The sequence below is a fragment of the Gobio gobio genome (assembly GCF_949357685.1).
Source record: "Gobio gobio genome assembly, chromosome: 3".
Classification (NCBI taxonomy): Eukaryota; Metazoa; Chordata; class Actinopteri; order Cypriniformes; family Gobionidae; genus Gobio; species Gobio gobio.
Genome location: NC_137099.1, coordinates 51,966,407 through 51,988,542, shown reverse-complemented (window position 1 = coordinate 51,988,542; position 22,136 = coordinate 51,966,407). Strand labels below are relative to the sequence as shown.

The 22,136-nt window shown below is 44.1% G+C and overlaps 1 protein-coding gene across 2 annotated transcripts; it reads left to right on the top strand.

The window, feature by feature from the left end:
- The first annotated feature begins 1,745 nt into the window (after nucleotides 1-1,745).
- On the top strand, nucleotides 1,746-16,895 carry LOC307123274 (putative E3 ubiquitin-protein ligase HERC4). Of its 2 annotated transcripts, none has more exons than XM_079811761.1 (24): nucleotides 1,746-1,981; nucleotides 2,142-2,259; nucleotides 2,342-2,418; nucleotides 2,540-2,761; nucleotides 2,889-2,980; nucleotides 3,067-3,197; nucleotides 3,326-3,453; nucleotides 3,539-3,609; nucleotides 3,697-3,803; nucleotides 5,554-5,613; nucleotides 5,706-5,811; nucleotides 5,892-6,078; nucleotides 6,159-6,322; nucleotides 6,403-6,477; nucleotides 6,575-6,670; nucleotides 6,795-6,863; nucleotides 10,927-11,061; nucleotides 11,150-11,290; nucleotides 11,373-11,539; nucleotides 11,648-11,711; nucleotides 11,803-11,861; nucleotides 15,455-15,638; nucleotides 15,720-15,819; nucleotides 15,951-16,895. In XM_079811761.1, exons 1-24 carry the CDS (start codon nucleotides 1,774-1,776, stop codon nucleotides 16,163-16,165), a joined length of 2,976 nt encoding a protein of 991 aa, XP_079667887.1. In that variant the 5' UTR covers nucleotides 1,746-1,773; the 3' UTR covers nucleotides 16,166-16,895. The 2 variants fall into 2 exon arrangements, with proteins under 2 accessions (XP_079667887.1, XP_079667888.1); XM_079811762.1 differs by having other exon boundaries at nucleotides 1,779-1,981; nucleotides 2,326-2,418.
- The last annotated feature ends 5,241 nt before the right edge of the window (nucleotides 16,896-22,136 follow it).

The following is a 22,136-nucleotide window of genomic DNA, read 5'->3' as shown; positions in this document are numbered from 1 at the left end:
TATACCGCAAATATGTTTATCTCAACTTGATCGAAAACAGACCAAGCGTGTATGTGTGTTAAAATGCATATCTATCGATATGCTGATCTTGATGTACTAGGGATGTCGTACATATGGCAAGCCGATTTAACATTTAATCCTTAAAGGTGCAGTGTGTAGTTTTTATGAGGATCTATTATCTAGATAAAATCTATTATATCTCTTATCTATTATCTCATCCGGGAGAAGTGTCCGTACAAGCAATTTGCTCTTAATGAAGACATACAGGGACATTTGTGTGTAGGCTATTTGGCACAGAAATACTCTTAGTTTTAGTTTTTGGAAATGTTGGCCATGTATAGCATGAGAATCCAACTCTTAAACAGTTTAAATAAGTCAGAATGCATGAAATAGCATTAGATATCACAGTTCAGTACAGGTATCAGAACCACGTCTCCTCACATCAGATTTGTGTTTGTGTGTGTGTGTGAGTGTGTGTGAGACGGAGGGATTCCTTCCGCTGTTTTGACTCCTTTACACATTTTATAAGCTCTTCATGAGTTCTCAGCTGGTACCCAGCAGAATACCATCATATGCAGGCTATGCACTCACAACGTGCGTATTTATCCCAGCACACAGCATTGTTTTGGATGTTGAATATTGGTTCCTCAAAATAAGCAATAGGCCTATGTCATAACAGCAGACCAATCAGGTTGTGAAAGTATCCCTGGCTTAAGGTTCGGTGATAAAAATGCCAATCTGAACGCAAAGCGGACCAGGACTATATGTTTTGTTTTTTGGTCCGGACCAAACGAACCAAGCAAACCAAACTACAAGTGTGAACGCACCCTTGACCCTTGACTCCATGTCCATGTGCTCTTTCTACATAACTGCATATTCTGATAATTTGTTCAACAACCTCCAACACGTTGCATCTTAATTCTTTCTCCTCTCTTCTCCTTTAGTTTTCTGTGTCATCTCTCTTTGATATATTGTGGGTTAATTAATATTCATATTATTTGCATACTGAAATAGTAGCCTACTAGAATCTATTACGGTAAGGATATCTTTGATTAAAATGTTACTAAGTAGGCCTAACTCAAAAATAAGCACTAATATAATTATATACTAGACAATATTGTAATATGTGTATCTAATAAATAAGAACGAATAAGTTCTAATGAATAACTATAGTGTCTTTAAAAAGGTACTAGTACCTAAAGAATAAGCACTAGTAGCTAATGAATAAGTAGGCCTAATAGCATTCAATGAATAGATATTAGTATCTAAAAAATAAGTAGCATGGAAATACTAGTTCGTTTTAAGGATTAAATGTTAATACAGCTTGCCGTACATCATGTCGTACAGATCGTCATCATTCACTTTCGTTACATGAAAAACCGATGAAAGTGAATGTTGACTTCTGTTACTTTTTAGTCCACGACATTTTGCCAAACACTCCCTTTGTGCCTCAGTGGAAGAAATAAAGTTATAGGCTACTGGTCTCGAACAACACGAGAGGAAAATAGCTAGAATATAAAATTTTGTTTGAAATATCACTTTAAGTTTTTGTCTCGTTTTCCAATTATCTTCCCTCATTCCTCAAGTATATGTTTCCTTTGTTGTATGCTAATTGCTCAATCTATTGAATGCCCCAAATTTATGATTTCCAATGATGTCATTTAGGGGGAAATCGAACAGGTTTCGTTTAGGCTGAAACCAGAGTTTGCTTTCAGTTTAATATGAGTGTGTGTGTGTTTGTGTGTGTGTGTTCTTCAGTCAGCTGGAGTCAACATGTTGTGCTACTGGGGAGCGCAGGTCAGAGAGGGCTTCGGTCTCTTACAGCCTGACAAAGTCAAACATGGCAATTGTGGAATACGATCCATGTGTCCGAAATCAGCAGTTCAGGACATGTCAGCTGGAAGGAGTTTTATTGGATTTATCCGGGATGGGAAAGTCTCGGTCCTGAGATTGCGTAGTGAAGACTGTGAGGGAAAACTAGGTATGATAGCCGACAATAAATTACACAATTTTTTAGCCTACTAATAAATGTAAGATAAATATCATATATTATGCTAATTATGAAAACTTGTTTGATGTTTGTTTTTATGTTTACAATATGAACAGAAGTTGGATTGATGATAATATTGTATTTACTCCAGAGAAAATACAGCTAAATGACAGAATCACATCGATTGTTTGTGGAGGAGATGGTGCGGTTCTTCTTGCTGATGAAGGAAGAGTTCTCATTATGGACAAATACAAATCTACTGTGTGCAGGTATGATTTATTTGGCATAACAATATGAATTACCATAAGTGATAATAACAAATCTATATCTGACAGATTGTCTTGTCTGCAGTCCTCCCAAAGGTCTGGAAAACAGGCAGGTGGCTCAGATCGCATGTGGAGACCAGCATTCAATGGCACTGACCAATGGTATTCATGAGCATTTCATCTAACATCAGATGTTTTGTTTAATCTTTTGACATCTTATGATTGACATGATTTAATTGGCATTTGATTTGAGTGTAAATATGCAGAGCTGTTGGTGTTTCAGATGGTCAGTTGTTCGTATGGGGTGAGAACTCTCACGGTCAGCTGGGCTTGAAGAAAGATCATCCCAGCTCTCTCTCAGCTCAACGTGTGGAGAATCTGTGTGGGATCCCACTGGCTCAGATCAGCGCTGGAGGAGACCACAGCTTTGTGGTGTCTCTCTCTGGAGTCGTGTTCGGATGGGGAAAGAACTCGAGTGGACAGCTGGGCCTCGGAGACACTACAGGTCTGAATATTTCATCATGTAACCAAATCACTAATGATAAAAGCACATATAAATGTACTACATTTGTGCAATACTGTGTCAAATCTAAAGCATTGGAAGTGATGAATGTACTGTTTTTCCACCACAGACAGACACGTCCCAACGGTTGTAAATAGTCTGAACCGAAAGAAAACCGTGTCCATCTCATGTGGAGGGGAACACACTGCCACGCTATCAAAGGTAGTATTTTGTAATATTTTATATATCCATATTATAATACCATATTTAGCATACAACAAACTGGACAGAAAATGTCTATGTTTCAGGGTGGCACAGTATTCACATTTGGATCAGGAGGTTCTGGTCAGCTTGGGCACAGCTCATTTGAAGACGAGCATCATCCGCGGGTGGTTGCTGAACTGTGGGGATCTAAAGTGTCACAGGTCACATGTGGGAGGTAAACTAGACCTTTCATAAGCTATCAGTGTTTCAGTGCAGATTTATTTCTAATTCCTCACATGGTTAACATGTCTGATGTACGAGTTCTGCTCAGTAATTTGGCTTTTGATCCTTTCTTTCACAAAGACGTCACACACTTGTGTCAGTCGCATCGTCAAAGCTGATCTACTCCTTTGGATGTGGGATGCAAGGGCAGCTGGGAAATGGAAAAATGATCAAGCAGTCTGTGCCTTTTCCTGTGGATCTGTCAAATGGTAGATACAATTTTTTTTGTTATGAATATTTTTCTCATTTTCTCATGTGGCACAAAACTATAAACTAAATGTTTGTTGCACACAGAATGTGATCATGAATATACGTTTGAAAAACTCATTGCTGGGCAGAATCATTCCTTTGCCTTGTTTTTCAAAGTAAGACGGACAATTTTCATTCAGAAATAATTTAACATACAAATGATTGCTGCACTGTGATAACTTTTTTTTTGTTGTATTTTGTAGGAGGTTGAAAGTAAGCCAAAATCCAATTGCAGAGAGGTTTTGACATTAAATGACACAATAATTGACCGATGGGTGTCTGGAAGGGATTCATGGGCAACAATAAAGAAGTGAGTGTTTGCCTTAGTTTCCGTTCAAATTATTTTTTATGATACCGCTATAAATCCAGAGCTTTTGTGTAGCCTACAAAATGTCCTCTTAAAATGTCCATGCCCATGTCGCTCTTAAAATATTCTGAAAATGCACGTGGAGCTGTGTCATGACCTTAATGAATTTGTCTTATTTTTAAAAAATACTATTAAATAGCAGAAATATCAGATAGTATTTATTTTATATAATGTTTACACAATTTAGTATCTGAATCTGAATCTTAATTATGCATGATTCTTACTATTTAAGTAGAGGTTGTGACCTAATAATGTAATTGAGCAATTTTATATATTAGTGCATACAGGTAAGTACAGGTAAATATGATAAAAGATGGCTGTAAAAATAAATCTGCTTTGTTTATGGGGCAAACTCACATTATGAAATAAATGTTTTTCTCCAAAATACGTTGACCGCCCTTCTTTTGCCAAGATAACAGCTCTGAGTCTTCTATAGTGCCTGATGAGTTTGGAGAACATTCCTCCATACAGAATCTCTCCAGATCCATGTTGGTGCTTCTTCTCTTCAGTTCAGCCCACTCGTTTTCTATAGGGTCCAGGTCAGGACACTGGGATGGTCATGGCAGAAGCTTCATTTTGTGCTCAGTGACACATTTTTGTGTTGATTTGATGTTTGTTTTGGATCATTAATCAAAATCCACCACAGCCCATTATAAGATTTCTAGTAGAAGTGGTCAGGTTTTGATTTTTTTATCTGTTGGTATTAGAACCCATGATTCCATGTCTCTGAACAAGATGTCCAGGACCTCCAGCAAAACATAGGCCCACAATTTTTAAGATCCCGCGGTATATTTAACCATGGACATGGGGGACTTTTTATCCCTGTGTTCACCAAACCCATCTGGTGAGTTTGCTGCCAAAAGCTCTTTTTTTAGCTTCATCTGACCACAGAACCAGGTCCCTTTTAAAGTTCCAGTCGTATTTGACAACTGAATATGCTGGAGTTTGTTTTTAGATGAACAAGGAGGATTTTTCTTGAAACCCTCCCAAACAACATGTGGGGTTGTTTTTTTTTTTTTGTCTTTCTGACCCCAAGACTCAACTAATCTCTGCAGTTCTCCATCTGTGATCCTTGGAGAGTCTTTGTCCACTCAAACTCTCCTCCTCAACCTGCATTAGGACGATATAGACACGTCGTAACATCTTTAGTTGATTGGAACTTCTTAATTATCGCTCTGATGGTGGAAATGGGTATTTTTCAATGTTTTAGCTATTTTCGTACAGCCACTCTCTATTTTCTGAAGCTCAACAATCATTTGCTGCACATCAGAACTATATTCTGTGGTTTGACTCATTGTGATGGATGATTAATGGAATTTGGCCTTTGTGTTTCCTCATTGTTATACACCTGTGGAACAGGAACTCATAGCAATTTCGTCTTCTTAGTCACCCTGGAGCTAAGAATGTCAATATTAATTGGAATATACTTCACAGTTATTTTACTTATTAAAAATTCTAGGGGTGCTATACCTGTGGCCAACGTGTTTTGGAGAAAAACATCTATTTCACAATGTGATTTTTTTCCCCCCACTTTCAATTGTTTTACTTCAATGAAAGGTTAGAATTTAGCAAATGTTTTGAATGAAAGATCAATAAACAATGCAGATTTACTTTTACAGACATCTCTGATCATATTTACCAGGGCTGTACTGTGTACAGTAAATGGACAAAAGTATTGTTTTGTTATTTACAGGGAAATAAACACTGTATTCTCCTCTGCCGCCTCTCTGAATGGAAGTTTTCTCAAAACAAGGTAAAATTAGGTAGTCTTATCTAGTCATTTCTCCTTTTTGTGCCTAAAATGACTCCTTCCATCACAGATTTTATGTAACGTTCTGTCTTTAGTTGTGATGAACATTATCAGACGTCTGAGGAGCATTGTGGGTTGGATTTTGATCTGGTTAAAACATCCTTTGCAAAGTTATTGGAGGATAAACGGTTAATATCAGAGGTAATGATGAATCTGTTTACAAAAAAAATGTCATTACATTTTAAATTGCATGAGTGAGATGCAGTTCATTTGGCCCTCAGGTGGTGAAAGTGGTACACTATACTCTGCTGCCGTCTCTGAAGCCAAATCCAGCTGGTGTGGAAGCTCTGAGACTTTACCTTCTCCTCCCTGAGCTCATCGGAGGACTCCAGAAACAAAGAACTGAACTCACTGGAGCGATGGCCTCCAGAATCCTTCAGTTGAATCCAGCCGCTCGTACAATGTTGGGTAAAGCTGGAGGACCATTACAACCTTTGTGTTTTTGGCCTTGTTGTACTCCTCTAAGTATTTGTATGATCTTTTTTCAGAGATGTACTGGTCCAAACTGCCAAGTGATTGGCTCAGAGGCTTGGTGAAGTTATTTCACAAAGAATCTGCTGAGCTGATTGGCCAGATTTCTTGCGGTGAAACTGGCCATGACTTAACTATACACCTGCAGAACTTTTTGCACATCCTTCAGATGCTCTATAAGGTGCCTTTTTTAAACATTTGATTTGAAATTTAACCTTATCATTGTATAATATTTGTTTATACTTTGTCTCTATTGTGAAGGTCTGTTGCACTACCCACAATGACATCACAAACAGTGGCTTCATCATTCACGAGGTTAAAGATCTCCTAGATACGGTGAGAACCAAAGCAATAGTGAATTCTGTTTTCACAAAGATATTTTTGGACAAAAACCATAATACCAGAAATTTCTCTTCTTTCTGTACTTCAATAGCTGCAAGTCACAGTGGCAGAACTGAGTGGGATGCTTATGAGCTTTTGTTCCGCTGAAGATTTAAATGATGTAGTGAAATTGAAAGAATACTACTTTGTGAGTATTGAAGGCTTCTGACATGATAAATATGAATATTTCAATGAGATTTGCATGACATTTTTAATGTTCTCTGTTCAATAACTTACAAATCTTACAGTAGTTCTGTGGATCTTTCTTTCAGGAAATTGTACAAATATTGGTCAAGTTCCCTTTTGCAGCTGACAACGTATCTAAACGGAAAATGTTTTGTGTAAGTCAGAGATGGATGTACTCAGTCATACAAATAACATACAGTACACATGCCAAATAACTTACATAATTTTTAAGAAACAGTTACCCTCAAAACCTGTATGACTTTCTTATGTGGGGCACAAAATGCATATTCTACAAAATACACTAGAAAAAAAGAAGAAAAGGTTCTATATAGGGAGAAATCTCTTAATTGATTGCATAATACCCTCATGTTTAACAGCATGGTAAATAATTATTTTCATGATTTATCACAACTTTTTATCTTTTGTCAAATTATCTTAGATAATTAATGTGGTTCAGAAAACATAATGTTGAGTTCCTATTTATTAAACCAATCTCCTTCATTGTATTAACTCAAATTTTTAATTTCAATGAAATCAATATTTTTATGGCAAGTAGTAAAATCTACATATCCCTCCCAACAAACGTATTGTTTAGCATAAAACATGTTGAAGATTTGCAGACAGGCAGTCGATTCATTAAATCAGTGTTTCCCAACCTTTTTTCGGTCATGGCACCATTTGAAAATGTTCTCCATTTTGTGGCACCCCCTCGCATACGTTACGCTAGGGGTGTAACGGTACATATTGCTCACGGTTCGGTTTGTATCACGGTTTTAAGGGGGTCGCACACCGGACGCAAAGCTCAGCGCCGTGCCACGTCTTTAAAATTCGAACACATTGTTTTCAATGAGTGTACACACACCGGCGGCGACATTCGGCGCCTGTCCGCGGCGACTCAGGAAGTTGTTCAAAATCCTGCGCCATTTCAAGGTTTTATATTAAATTTATATTATATTTCCCTCAAATCTTCAATGTACATACTGATTTCACCCTGTGCTACAAGAACTCACCCATCGTGCAGCTCTTCTGTCAAAAGTCGATTCAAAATTGAGCTCGCGCGTAGAGCATGTGCGTGTCCGGTGTGAGATACCTGAGACGCGCCGCGGGCGCAGCACGGCGCTGAGCTTCACGTCCGGTGTGCGACCCCCTTCAGGTTCACGGTTTCGGTTCAGTATTTGCTATGTTCAGGGAAAAAAGGACTACTGTCAAATAAAAATAAAGAAAATAATAAGAACAAATAATTTAAATACAAGCAGCAGCACAAATAAATACTATTGAGCAAAGATAGGCCTACTAATAAAATAAACTATGCTTTTCAGGTTTTTCAGGAACGTCTAACATTAGTTTTCAGGTACAGAAATGTATCAAATGTAAAATAACATTGCATATTTGAGTGTATAAATTAAAGATTAATCCTATTAAACTTACAAAAGCTATTCAATCAAGAGCAGTGAGTGAAGTCCTTGTCTTTTGTTGTTTGAGATTAAACAGACAGCAGTAAAGGCCCCTTTAAGACCTAATGCACGGATATGCGTCGACTTTCTCGACTATATTAAGTTTACTTAAGGCATATACAGACTATGTCTGCTAGAATACTCATCAAGATGGACATGTTGACATACTTTTTGTGTGAGTTTGTCCGTTCAAGAGCAAGACTTGAAAGAGAACTCAATATTTGCGCGCTGTGAGACGTGTGCGCGCTTTCGGATGAGTGCACAGAGACACATTTTCTCACAGCGCGTGCGACTTCTCATTCGCGTCTTCTGGCACTGCACCCGGGTGATGACGGCGAAAATGACTGGTCATATTCGAACATACGGCAGCACTCGCATGCATTGAACAAAGTTTACAAAGAGAGAATTATTTGAAAAATTTGAAAAAATATATACAGTGAGGAAAATAAGTATTTGAACACCCTGCTATTTTGCAAGTTCTCCCACTTAGAAATCATGGAGGGGTCTGAAATTGTCATCGTAGGTGCATGTCCACTGTGAGAGACATAATAAATTAAAAAAAATTCAGAAATCACAATGTATGATTTTTTAACTATTTATTTGTATGATACAGCTGCAAATAAGTATTTGAACACCTGTCTATCAGCTAGAATTCTGACCCTCAAAGACCTGTTAGTCTGCCTTTAAAATGTCCAACTCCACTCCATTTATTATCCTAAATTAGATGCACCTGTTTGAGGTCGTTAGCTGCATAAAGACACCTGTCCACCCCATACAATCAGTAAGCACTAACATGGCCAAGACCAAAGAGCTGCCCAAAGACACTAGAGACAAAATTGTACACCTCCACAAAGCTGGAAAGGGCTAACTAAAAAACTAAAAAAAGGTCCACTGTTGGAGCAATCATTAGAAAATGGAAGAAGCTAAACATGACTGTCAATCTCCCTCGGACTGGGGCTCCATGCAAGATCTCACCTCGTGGGGTCTCAATGACCCTAAGAAAGGTGAGAAATCAGCCCAGAACTACACGGGAGGAGCTGGTCAATGACCTGAAAAGAGCTGGGACCACCGTTTCCAAGGTTACTGTTGGTAATACACTATGACGTCATGGTTTGAAATCATGCATGGCACAGAAGGTCCAGGCCCGTCTTAAGTTTGCCAATGACCATTTGGATGATCCAGAGGAGTCATGGGAGAAAGTCATGTGGTCAGATGAGACCAAAATATAACTTTTTGGTCATAATTCCACTAAACGTGTTTGGAGGAAGAAGAATGATGAGTACCATCCCAAGAACACCATCCCTACCGTGAAGCATGGGGGTGGTAGCATCATGCTTTGGGGGTGTTTTTCTGCACATGGGACAGGGCGACTGCACTGTATTAAGGAGAGGATGACCGGGGCCATGTATTGCGAGATTTTAGGGAACAACCTCCTTCCCTCAGTTAGAGCATTGAAGATGGGTCGAGGCTGGGTCTTCCAACATGACAATGACCCGAAGCACACAGCTAGGATAACCAAGGAGTGGCTCTGTAAGAAGCATATCAAGGTTCTGGCATGGCCTAGCCAGTCTCCAGACCTAAACCCAATAGAGAATCTTTGGAGGGAGATCAAACTCTGTGTTTCTCAGCGACAGGCCAGAAACCTGACTGATCTAGAGAAGATCTGTGTGGAGGAGTGGGCCAAAATCCCTCCTGCAGTGTGTGCAAACCTGGTGAAAAACTACAGGAAACGTTTGACCTCTGTAATTGCAAACAAAGGCTACTGTACCAAATATTAACATTGATTTTCTCAGGTGTTCAAATACTTATTTGCAGCTGTATCATACAAATAAATAGTAAAAAAAGTGATTTCTGGATATCTTTTTTTAGATTATGTCTCTCACAGTGGACATGCACCTACGATGACAATTTCAGACCCCTCCATGATTCCTAAGTGGAGGAACTTGCAAAATAGCAGGGTGTTCAAAAACGTATTTTCCTCACTGTATATATATATATATATATATATATATATATATATATATATATATATATATATATATATATATATATATATATATATATATATATATATATATATATATATTTGAAGGACTTTTACACGGCACCCCGGTTGGGAAACACTGTATTAAATGATAAGCACTGAGTAAGGCGCTCACAAAAGCGGCTTATTCGTTGTAGTGATGCCTCTTCTCCATTGACATCCATTAAAAAAACAGCCTCTGGTCTCCTTTCCTGCGTACTGGCAGGCACAGCGTTAGCATTAGCCATTACGTTTTTTTTGGCTAATGGTTGCAGGTTTGTCATCTAGTGGCTTTGGTGCTTCTCATTTCTTATTTGTGCATACTCGTTTCCTTTCCTTGCCGTTTTATCTCCCCGACAGCCTCTGTAGTCCCATTTAGCCACTTGTTAGCAAACGCCTTTTTCAAGACACGTAACAGCTTAAAAAAAGTTGGGTAATACTGATGTATTTTATGTCATAGAATAAAACGTGAAAGTGTCTTTAGCTTTCAGCCATTCAAAAAACTCATTTACTTCAGGACGAGCAAACCGGAAGTGCTAAAATGCTAACTCGCTTCTGTGTTTTGGCCTACAAAGTGATGTCATACATACACCACTCTATTACATATTCAAGTCAATGGGTATCAAAACAGTTTGGTTACCAGCATTTTTCAGAATACTTGTGTTCTACAGAAGAAAGTCATAAAGGTTTGGAATGACACAAGGGTGAGTAAATGAGCTAACATAATTTTACTCTTCTTAGTTCTCGCAGATGAAGTGCATAGAGAGCTATACTCCCAACGAGTTGCACATAAACAGGGAATCACTGTTGACAGACACTGTTGACATACTAAAGAAGCTCAGGAAAAGCACCCGCTCATTTTTTCATGGATTAAAGGTAAAAGAATTACAGAACTAAAACAGTGTTGAAATGTCTGATATTGCATTTTACCTTTACAATTATTATGAAAATGTCTCCTGTACAGGTGGTGTTCATCGGGGAGAATGGAATAGATATGAGGGGCTTATCGGCAGAGTTCTTCTCCCTTCTTTCCAAGTCTCTTCTCAATTGGGAGAAAAGAGTGCTGAAGGTCCATGAGAATTCATTGGTTTGGTTCAATCCTGATGTAAGCTCGACACCAAACATTCCTTATCCCTTCTTATGTGGCCTTCCCCATATACATCGATAAGATGCTTGTGTCTTTTCAGCACACCAAAGGTAATAAGGATTTCTACTATCTTGGCATTATCTGTGGAATGGCGCTGTACAACAATCATCACATTAGCATTGACTTCCCACTGGCCTTGTTCAAGAAACTCCTCCAGCTGAGTCCCTCTCTGAATGATCTGGAGGAACTGTCCCCTGTGGAGGCCAGGTAAACACTTACAGACTACTAACCATTAGATTTGATACACTGTATGTTTCACAGTGCTTTTACAGAGCAGGTCATGTTTTTAATTGTATTTTTAAAATCCCACATTAGAAGTTTGAAAAACCTTCTTAAGGAGGATGAGGACGTCGTGGATATGCTCTTTTTGGATTTCACAGTAATGCAGTTTGTATTGGTTCACTTGTATAAAAGTGTACACATTAGCTTACATTAAAAAAATGCTTACATTAGCCATTTACATCTTTCAGGTCAACGGGCAAGAGCTCGTTCCAAATGGAGGTCAAATTCAAGTGACCAAAGTTAATAGGTAGTGTCTCTATCTATCTATCTATCTATCTATCTATCTATCTATCTATCTATCTATCTATCTATCTATCTATCTATCTTACAGTTTTTTTTCATTGGATTGGCTCATTTCTTGAAACAGAAATTACATTCTCAAAATTGTAAGATAATTTGGTCTTACAGTTCAGCACAACACTATAGCTCACTTGCAAAAGCTAATATCTCTCACAAAACTGTTCACTCATGCTTCAGAACTAAATTCCTTTCCCATATAAATAGTCAGTGCCACGAAAATGGCAAAGATCCTTCTCAATTGCTTTTGCTCATTTCTTTTGAAACAAACCGGACGTTCTATTTTTGCCAAAATAACGTGGATGGTTCGGCACAACACCATGGTTCACCTGCAAAAGCTCATACCTCTCCCAAAACAGTTCACTCATGTGTCAAAACTAAATTTCCTTCTCATTTAAACAGTCAGTGCCCCCAAAATGCTTCGTCCCTTTGGCATTGTGTAAGCACTGCAAGTCAAAATGTTTAGATGCTTTGTCACTATGGCAGAGGACCATTGAAATATCCCTCATGTCCACCTCTCAGTCCTAGCCCAGTCCTTCATTTTTGTCTAGCTAAAAGAATACAATTGTGTATAAAACTGAAAAAAAGAAATAGGATTTTAGGGTAAGAATAGCCTCCAAGGTTTGACATCACACTTTGCACTCATACTGCCAAGGAAATTGTAACCATTATCATTCACACACATAAAGTAACTTCCATACATCAGAGTAAAAAGAAAATGTATACAGCATAATATACTTGTCACAATTCGTCCTGTGTGAGTGCCCATGAGAACCACCTGAGGGCACTCCACTCCAGACTGTCACTCCATCAAGGACTACATCACCCATAATCCTTTGCCCGGACTCTTCAACACCCATTGATTACATCCACCTGCACCCCATTTCCTAGTTAGCTCACCCTATATAAGCCTGTTCATTCTGTCAGTCATTGCCAAGACTTGTTTGTTGTATTACTGCATTTCTGAGCGTTTTCCCTGGTTTCTTGTCTTGGTTTTGGATTTCTTGCCTGTTCCGTGGATTACCCGTTTGCCTGTCTCTCTTGCCTTGTTTGCCTTATTGGACTGATTACATGTTTTGACCCCTTGCCTGTTTGTTGACTACGAGTGTGGATTACCCTTACAAATAAAGCTGCATTTGAATTCTCAACCTCTGTCTCGGAGCAGTACGTTACAATACTGTAATATAAACACACAAACAAAAAAACAGTGAAAATTACTGTCCTCACCCTCCTGGCCATCCACACGCTGCTGTTCTCAATCTTACCTTAATGATATAATCTGGGTTTGATTTTTTTCAGAGATATTGTTAGAGTAAAGTATATGAATATATTGACCAAACATATCTGACCAAGACACATCTGTCCAGCCTCTCTCAATGTCAACCCATGGGTACTCAGTAGAATCGCATCTGATAAATTTGGTCCCCGTCTTCTTTGGCCACATCCTACTCCAGGTCTACCTCTTCCTACCCCCCTCTTCCCCTTCCCCTCTCTTCCCCTCTCTACCCCTCTCTACCCCCTTCCCCTCTCTTCCCCATTCCCCTCTCTTCCCTCTTCCCCTCTCTACCCCTCTCTACCCCCTTCCCCTCTCTACCCCTCTCTACCCCCTTACCCTCTCTACCCCCTTCCCCTCTCTTCCCCCTTGTCCTCTCTTCCCCTCTCTTCCCCCTTCCCCTCTCTACCCCCTTCCCCTCTCTTCCCCTCTCTTCCCCCTTCCCCTCTCTACCCCTTCCCCTCTCTACCCCTCTCTACCCCCTTCCCCTCTCTACCCCTCTCTACCCCCTTCCCCTCTCTTCCCCTCTCTTCCCCCTTCCCCTCTCTACCCCTCTCTACCCCCTTACCCTCTCTACCCCCTTCCCCTCTCTTCCCCCTTGTCCTCTCTTCCCCTCTCTTCCCCCTTCCCCTCTCTACCCCTCTCTACCCCCTTCCCCTCTCTACCCCTCTCTACCCCCTTCCCCTCTCTTCCCTTCTCTTCCCCCTTCCCCTCTCTTCCCCTCTCTACCCCTCTCTACCCCCTTCCCCTCTCTTCCCCTCTCTACCCCTCTCCACCCCCTTCCCCTCTCTACCCCCTTCCCCTCTCTTCCCCTCTCTTCCCCCTTCCCCTCTCTACCCTCTTCCCCTCTCTACCCCCTTCCCCTCTCTTCCCCTCTCTTCCCCCTTCCCCTCTCTACCCCCTACCCCTCTCTTCCCCCTTCCCCTCTCTACCCCTCTCTACCCCCTTCCCCTCTCTACCCCCTACCCCTCTCTTCCCCCTTCCCCTCTCTACCCCATTCCCCTCTCTTCCCCTCTCTACCCCCTTCCCCTCTCTTCCCCCTCTACCCCCTTCCCCTCTCTTCCCCTCTCTACCCCCTTCCCCTCTCTACCCCTCTTCCCCCTTCCCCTCTCTTCCCCCTTCCCCTCTCTTCCCCCTTCCCCTCTCTACCCCCTTCCCCTCTCTACCCCTCTCTTCCCCCTTCCCCTTCCCCTCTCTACCCCTCTCTACCCCCTTCCCCTCTCTTCCCCTCTCTTCCCCTCTCTTCCCCCTTCCCCTCTCTACCCCTCTCTTCCCCCTTCCCCTCTCTACCCCTCTCTACCCCCTTCCCCTCTCTACCCCTCTTCCCCCTTCCCCTCTCTTCCCCTATCTTCCCCTCTCTTCCCCCTTCCCCTCTCTACCCCTCTCTACCCTCTTCCCCTCTCTACCCCTTCCCCTCTCTTCCCCCCCCTTCCCCTCTCTTCCCCCCCCTTCCCCTCTCTACCCCTCTCTACCTCTCTACCCCTCCTCCTCTCTACTCCTCTCTACCCCTTTCCCACCCCTCTCTTCCCTTCTCTACCCCTCTTCCTCCTCGGGCTCCCCCTCTCATCCTCACTCTTCCTCTTCCTCGAGCAGGCAGTTGCATTTACTTGGCCAGGTGCCTCCATGTTCAGAAATTGTACTGGTCCTGCATGGTCAAGCTCTTTACATATATGTTTGGCAGCATTCACAGTCATGGACAGCACCTGTCAGGTAACTAAACATACTGTTTGATTGGTCATCTGAGATGTGTGAAAGTCCTCCTTCATTAGTCAAGTTCTAGTTTCACCTGACTGTCAATTGCTGTAATAAATTTATCAAATGTTCCAAGGGATTCATATATGGTATTCATGGTAAGATGTTCTTGACTAATTTTGACAAGTGAACAGACTATTGTGCATGTGATGACTTATACAATCAAATGACGCTGATACGTTTTGGAGCAAACGACCATTAGACTGAGAATCAAACAATCAGTTTAGATCAACAAGATCTATTCACTTGGAATTTGTGCTAAATGTAGGATACCTGTACTTAATCATTTGCAAAGATTTACTGAGACATTGAGACATGTACTTAGATATTTAAAATTTGATGAAATTAATGAGAAATGCTATTTTGTTGTGAACAATTGCCAAGTGGTTTGGAGATTTGTCCATGTTGTTTTGAGAATGTAATTTCTGTTTCAAGAAATGAGCCAAACCAATGGAGAAAAACTGTAACTCTTCAAAAACGTTTTAAACCTTCAGTCAAGCTTGTCTTGTTTTTTACAGACAGAAGTATGTGGATTTGTATGTCGACTTTGTTTTCAACAAGTCTGTGGAGAATCAGTTCAAGTATTTTTCAAGAGGTTTCTCTGAGGGCTGCCCACTCGATATCTGGACCATGTTTCACCCTGAAGAACTCCAGGAGCTTCTCCACGGCTCCCCTAAATATGACTGGCAGGAGCTTCTGCAGGTAAATGTATTTGCAAAACGTGCAAATTTGTAACAAGCATTTAACAATTAGTATTTAAGACTTGTCCCGCTTCATCTTCAGTCTGCCTCCTATGAAAGCTGTTCTGCCTCTGATGAGCTTATCAAGAACTTCTGGACAGTTTTCTTTGAATTCTCTGACGAGAACAAGAAGAGATTTCTGAGTAAGCTTTAACTTGAACATATTAATTTCTTTTTTCATTTTTATTTTTTGATGCATCTACGACATCATTTTGACATTTAAGAAATGATATTTTTATTGCCTCACATTCTCGCTCTACCTATTTTTCTTCAGGGTTCTTGTATGGAACGGACTGTGTGCCTGCGGGAGGTCTCTCAAAGCGCTTTCTGAAGATTCACCAGTCAGGCGGCCCTGATCCAGATCACTGTTTGCCAGAAGCCCAGACCTGTTTTGGCAGATTAATTCTTCCCCAATACAGCAATATCAACACACTTCGCAACAAGCTAGAACATGCGATTTCCTTTTGTGAGGTTTTTGGACGAGAGTGAACATCTCTCGAGGTTCCCATCTCCAAAATATATGAAACTAAGTGTATGTTGATAAACCCTGTAGTAGACAGACATCTGTTTTTAAAATGTTACAGGAACTTTGTGATTCTTTCCCTGAGCTTCTTTCAGTCACAAATTCGAAATATAGATGCAACACAGCTCAGTTTAGAATAAAAACTGTAAATAATTGTAAATGTCAGAGCAATAGATTTTCAATTTTTTAGCATTTTAAAATGACCTTTCATTGGATGACCTTTCCCTCTTCATGCTTTACAGTTGGTAGAACTGAACTGGTCATTATATAATCGCATTATATATATTTTTATTCGCTTTGGTACTATTTTCACAAGTAAGGTGTAAATTTTCAAAACTCTTCCAAAGAAAAAAAATCCATACTGATCACACTTGTAACACAGCTAGTCATTCTTTTAAAACCTGATCTCATGCTTTCATTCAGTTGCACATATTTTCAGTCCACATAATCATTGTTTCAAACACAAGATTATTGTAATATGTAATGAGAACATTTAGTTTAATCACCGAAACACAACAGTGTGATCCTCTGTCAGTTTAGTACTTTTAATAATCAGTTCATTCAACCGCAAACAATGCAATATACATGTTTCAAACCACCCTCGTTGCTGAAATCTACAGTAACACAGGCTATGTTTGTCATAGTATCTATTCAGTGTGTTATCAAAAGGTGTAATAAAGTTATGACACAGCCATGAGGTTCTGGGCTATATAACTGAGTTTGCTATATATCACAGTTATGTCATATACATAACTATGTTTTCAGTGGTGTATAAAAACCTTACATAATGTAACATATGTTTTATTACCTTAGAATGAGCTTCATAACACGGGTCCCCTTACAGTGAAATTGCATTTTGCACCGTCATGTTTTACGGTAGCCCTAAATGGACAAATTTCTATACAGAGTGCTAGTCACTCTCTGCTCTCGCTGACGATTACATTTTTGTCCTGTGTCGGCCACCGTAGCTTCTCTATGTGCTTCGAAAGGGAGGGGTGAGCGGTGGGTGATTACAATACACAACCTCACCGCTAGATGCCGCTAAAATGTACACACTGCACCTTCAAAGGGTAAATAACACACAGTTTCTGCCAATCTCATGTTAATCTTGAGTACATATAGAATAGTATTGCATCCTTCATATCTCCAAAGAGTCTTTAGATTTATCATATTTATAAAAGACAGGTCCACTGTAATGGTTCTTTGATTTTGTGGTCTAAAAACAAAATGACTGTGCTGTCGACGGCTGTCGTAACCGAATGAAGCTTGTTGATGGGCATGCTCTTTCTCTCGCGCGGGTTGACGTGCGCACGCGCTCATCCGGGAGAAGTGTCCGTACAAGCAATTTCCTCTTAATGAAGTCATACAGGGACATTATTTAAAAAAAAAACAATTCTCAAACTTGTTCGAATCCTGAAGGAGTGTAGGCTATTTGGCACAGAAATACTACGTCATACGTCCAACTAATTTTTGGAAATGTTGGCCATGTTTAGCATGAGAATCCAACTCTTAAACAGTGTAAATAAATCAGAAGGCATGAAACAGCATTAGATATCACAGTTCAGTACAGGTATCAGAACCACGTCTCCTCGCATCAGATCTTCGTTTGTGTTTGTGTGTGTGTGTGTGTGTGTGTGTGTGTGTGTGTGTGTGTGTGTGTGACGGAGGGATTCCTTCTGCTGTTTTGACTCCTTTACACATTTTATAAGCTCTTCATGAGTTCCCAGGTGGTCAGAATACCATATTATGCAGGCTATGCACTCACAACGTGCATATTTATCCCAGCACACAGGATGTTGAATATTGGTTCCCTTTCATTCAGTCAATACGACGTAACGTTAGTGACTAACGAATGGGGGTTTCGCTTAGAAGCCTATCAACTTCGAGTTTAGAGAAAACGCCCAATGGCGTGCCAATGCCATGGGGCATGCGGAATTTGCATACGTAACTCCGCCTCACCGCGTGAGTATATAAGGAAGTACGTGGCAATATCGCATTATGTTCTGCTTTCGGAGCCAAGAGAACCTACCTCTTCACTCCTACAGCCTTCTGAGACTCTGTCAGCTTCTTCGAGACGAGCAGCTTTCCAGTCGGTGTTGGTGTAACGGCGCGTTCCAGTGATCGCATACTTCCTGCCTGCTGATCTGCGCAGTGGTCCGTTTGACAGCTGGTGTGTGTTTCCCTGGGCGCTTCGGCATCGACTGCGAGGCTTTCCTCTCACAAAAAGAGCTTGCGCGTGGCACGTCTTTTTCAAGACGGCTCGCCCGTGCACTTCCGGGTGCGATCGATTTTCCGCTGCTGTCTATGGACGCATTCACTGCTCGAGCGTGTTTGGGCTTCAGCACGTTCGGGCAGTGTTTGCGGATGTGTCACGTTTCCATTGCGGGGGTGTGACCATCGCGATGTCGCGGTCGAGACTCAATGATCTCCGTGAGGAGAGAGAGTCCCCTCTGCCACACCCCAATCTACCGTCCCCGAGTGAGATGGTACTTTGGCTGGTGGCCAGGGTGACCTGAGGGCGGTGCTGTGGTATTAAGAACCCCGACGTTCATTCCTCGGGCCACGCCCCCCTCTTATACATCGCTCCCGCGAGTGTTGGATTGAATCTACGGCCCGTCTCTGACGCCCCGTTCGTTCAGTTCACGCTCCGGATAGCAGTGAGATGTCGATCGCCGCATCCCAAGGTGGGCTGGAGTCCTTTGGGGATGACTATTAGGTTGTGCTCCGCCTCCGGGTATGTCAGCACTGCCTGATCTGACCTAAAGTTGACAGCCATGTTATCCCGGGCAGTCGCGAGTCTCGCGCTGGTGTGGAACTCCGCCCAGTCGCGGGTGCTCGTGGTTGCGCGATTGGTTTTTGGGGGCGGCACCCGACAGCTGTTGGGCCCCGCCCCCAATGCCTTTCGCTCCCGAGGTGCATGAGGAGATCACGCGGTCCCGGAAGTCCCCGTGCTTCCCGCGACCGTTTGGTGGCCTCCTCCGCCTTCTCTGCCCTTGATGGGGCCGCGGCCTAGGGTACACTGGGGCCCCCTCCCCCCCACTGTTGAACTCTCTGTTGCGCACTACGGTGTCCACAGAGGGCTTTGACGTGGCGTGGTGTGGCTGTCCTAAGCACCCTCCCAAAGCCTGTGGGCTCGTCTACTTCGGTGGCATGGTCCCGCAGAGCTGTGGGCAGGCCGCCGCCCCTTTGCACATGCACAAGGGTGGAGCCGACCCAGGGCTCTTCATTGAGCTGCGTGCCGCAACTGACCCCGCCCCCGGGCGGTGAAGGTGGCCACACGCTCCCTGGGTCAGGCGATGTCCACAGCTGTGGTCCGGGAGAACACCTGGCCTTACCTGGTGATGTGGAGGACGTTGAGCGGGCCCGCCTCCTCAACTCACCCATATCCCAGACTGGCCTCTTCGGCGGCGCGGCTGAGAACTGCGCCCAACAGTTCTCGGCCGCCCCAAAGCAGACTGAGGCTGTAACACGTACTGCCCCGGCGGCCAGCTGCTACACCAGCCGCCGGCTCAGTCGCCTCAGTCCGCTCGCCGCCGAGGGCGCCCTCCCTCTTCCCGCCCTCCCTCTTCCCGCCCGGCCCCAGCAGCAGCCTTCACCTGGGCCGCGCCGTGGAGGTGGTTGAGGATGTCGCCCAGTCCGCTCCCCAGACTGGTTAAACGCCAGGCTGGAGGTGGACAACTCAGAGATGGGTTCCAGTTCTTCCCAGGGGATGGTAGCAGGGCATCTCCTTCCCCCGGTGGAGGGCCGGGGGAAAATCCTTCCGCTGCTGGCCCCCGGGCTAGCAGCGCTTGGGAAGAACTCATGTTCCTGTCTCTGAGGACCCAGAGACCGGTGATGACAGTGCGCGCCACCCTCGGGTCTCGCCACTCGCATCCCTCTCTGTCGCCAGCCCCCTGGCAGAGCAGACCCCAGTGGAACGTGCGTCCTTCCCTGGTCTCCTCTGTCAGGATGCAGCCGTTAACCGTGCCCCAACCCCGGGACGCCCAACAGCCTCCCCTGTCCGGGCCGGTAACGCTGCCTCGCTGCCCCACCCTGGGTACGTCTGCCGTCCGTATGACCCCGTTGGTGCAGTCTCTGGAAGCATGGCTTCAGCTTCCGGGGCTGTCCCGCTGGGTTGTGCGGACCGTCAGGCTCGGCTACGCGATTCAGTTCGCGCAGGCTCCTCCCCGTTACAGGGGAGTCCGCTATACCGTGACCGGGGCCCATGCCCCCGTCATGCGTGCGGAGATTGCCACCCTACTGGCGAAGGGTGCGATCGAGCCTGTCCCTCCGGCCGAAATGAAGTCGGGGTTCTACAGCCCCTACTTCATTTTACCCAAGAAAACCGGTGGGTTACGACCAATCCTGGACCTTCGCATCTTGAACCGATCCTTCACCGGCTTCCGTTCAAGATGTTGACTGCGAAACGCCTTTTGAATGCGTTCGTCCTCACGATTGGTTTGCAGCGATCGACCTGAAGGACGCCTACTTCCATGTCTCCATCCTTCCTCGACACAGACCGTTCCTACGGTTTGCTTTCGAGGGGCGGGCATATCAGTACGCGGTTCTCCCATTCGGGCTATCTCTGTCCCCTCGCGTCTTCACAAAGATTGCAGAGGCAGCCCTTGCGCCCCTTCGGCAGCACGGGGTCCGCATCCTGAACTACCTCGACGACTGGCTCATACTGGGCCACGCTCGAGAGCAGATTTGCGGACACAGAGATCTGGTTCTCCACCACTTAGCCCGTCTGGGCCTTCGGGTCAACTGGGAAAAGAGCAAACTTTGCCCCGTGCAGAGGATCTCTTTTCTCGGTATGGAGATCGACTCGGTCGCCATGTGCGCGCAGCTTACGAGCGAGCGCGCGCAGTCTCTGCTGGCTTGCCTCCGTCAAATCGAGAGCAAGAGTGCTGTTCCACTGAAACTATTTCAGAGGCTCCTGGGGCATCCGCGGTAACGCCGCTCGGATTGCTTCATATGAGACCGCTTCAGCACTGGCTTCGCGATCGAGTCCCGAGATGGGTATGGCTGTCTGGCACGCCCCGGATCCAAGTGACTCGGGCCTGCTTACAGACGCTTACCCCGTGGTCGAACCTCAGTTTTCTACGGGCCGGTGTGCCCTTAGAACGAGTTTCCAGGCATGTTGTCGTATCGACGGATGCCTCTGCCACGGGCTGGGGTGCCATGTGCAATGGACAAGCAGCCGCGGGCTCCTGGACAGGACCCCAGCGCCTCCTGCATGTCAATTGCCTCGAGTTGCTGGCAGTACGGTTCGCTGGCAGTACTCTTTTCTGTTCTTTTCCCTGACCGAGGGCACGCTCGGCACGGATGCACTGGCGCACAGCTGGCCGCGGGGCCTACGCAAATATGCGTTCCCCCCAGTGAGCCTACTCGCACAGCTCCTGTGCAAGATCAGGGAGGACAAGGAGCAGGTCCTTTTGGTCGCCCCGTACCGGCACGGCCGGACCTGGTTCCCCGAACTCATACTCCTTGCGACAGCCCCTCCCTGGCCTATTCCTCTGAGACCGGACCTCCTTACTCAGAGACGGGGCACCCTATGGCACCCGCGTCCCGACCTCTGGAACCTCCACGTGTGGCTCCTAGACGGGACGCGGCAGGTTTGAGTGGCCTGCCACCTACGGTGGTCGCCACCATCACTTCCGCTAGGGCAGAGTCCACTCGGCATGCCTATGCGTTGAAGTGGAACCTCTTCGTCACCTGGTGCTCTTCCCGCCAGAAGACCCCTGGAAATGCCCGATCGGGTCCGTGCTTGAGTTTCTCCAAGAGGGGTTGGAGCGTGGGCTGTCTCCCTCCACCCTCAAAATTTATGTGGCCGCTATATCTGCCCGCCACGATCTCTTGGAGAACAAAAAGGTAAGTCAGCACGACCTGATCATCAGGTTCCCGAGGGGGTCGAGGAGACTGAATCCTCCTTGCTCTCCTCTCGTACCCTCTTGGGAT

Coding starts and splice junctions, on each gene's coding strand:
- LOC307123274 (XM_079811761.1), top strand. CDS start 1,774: ATGTTGTGCTACTGGGGAGCGCAGGTCAGAGAGGGCTTCGGTCTCTTA. Junction 3,454..3,538: donor TCCTGTGGATCTGTCAAATG/GTAGATACAATT, acceptor TGTTGCACACAG/AATGTGATCATGAATATACG. Junction 11,712..11,802: donor TGCTCTTTTTGGATTTCACA/GTAATGCAGTTT, acceptor TACATCTTTCAG/GTCAACGGGCAAGAGCTCGT.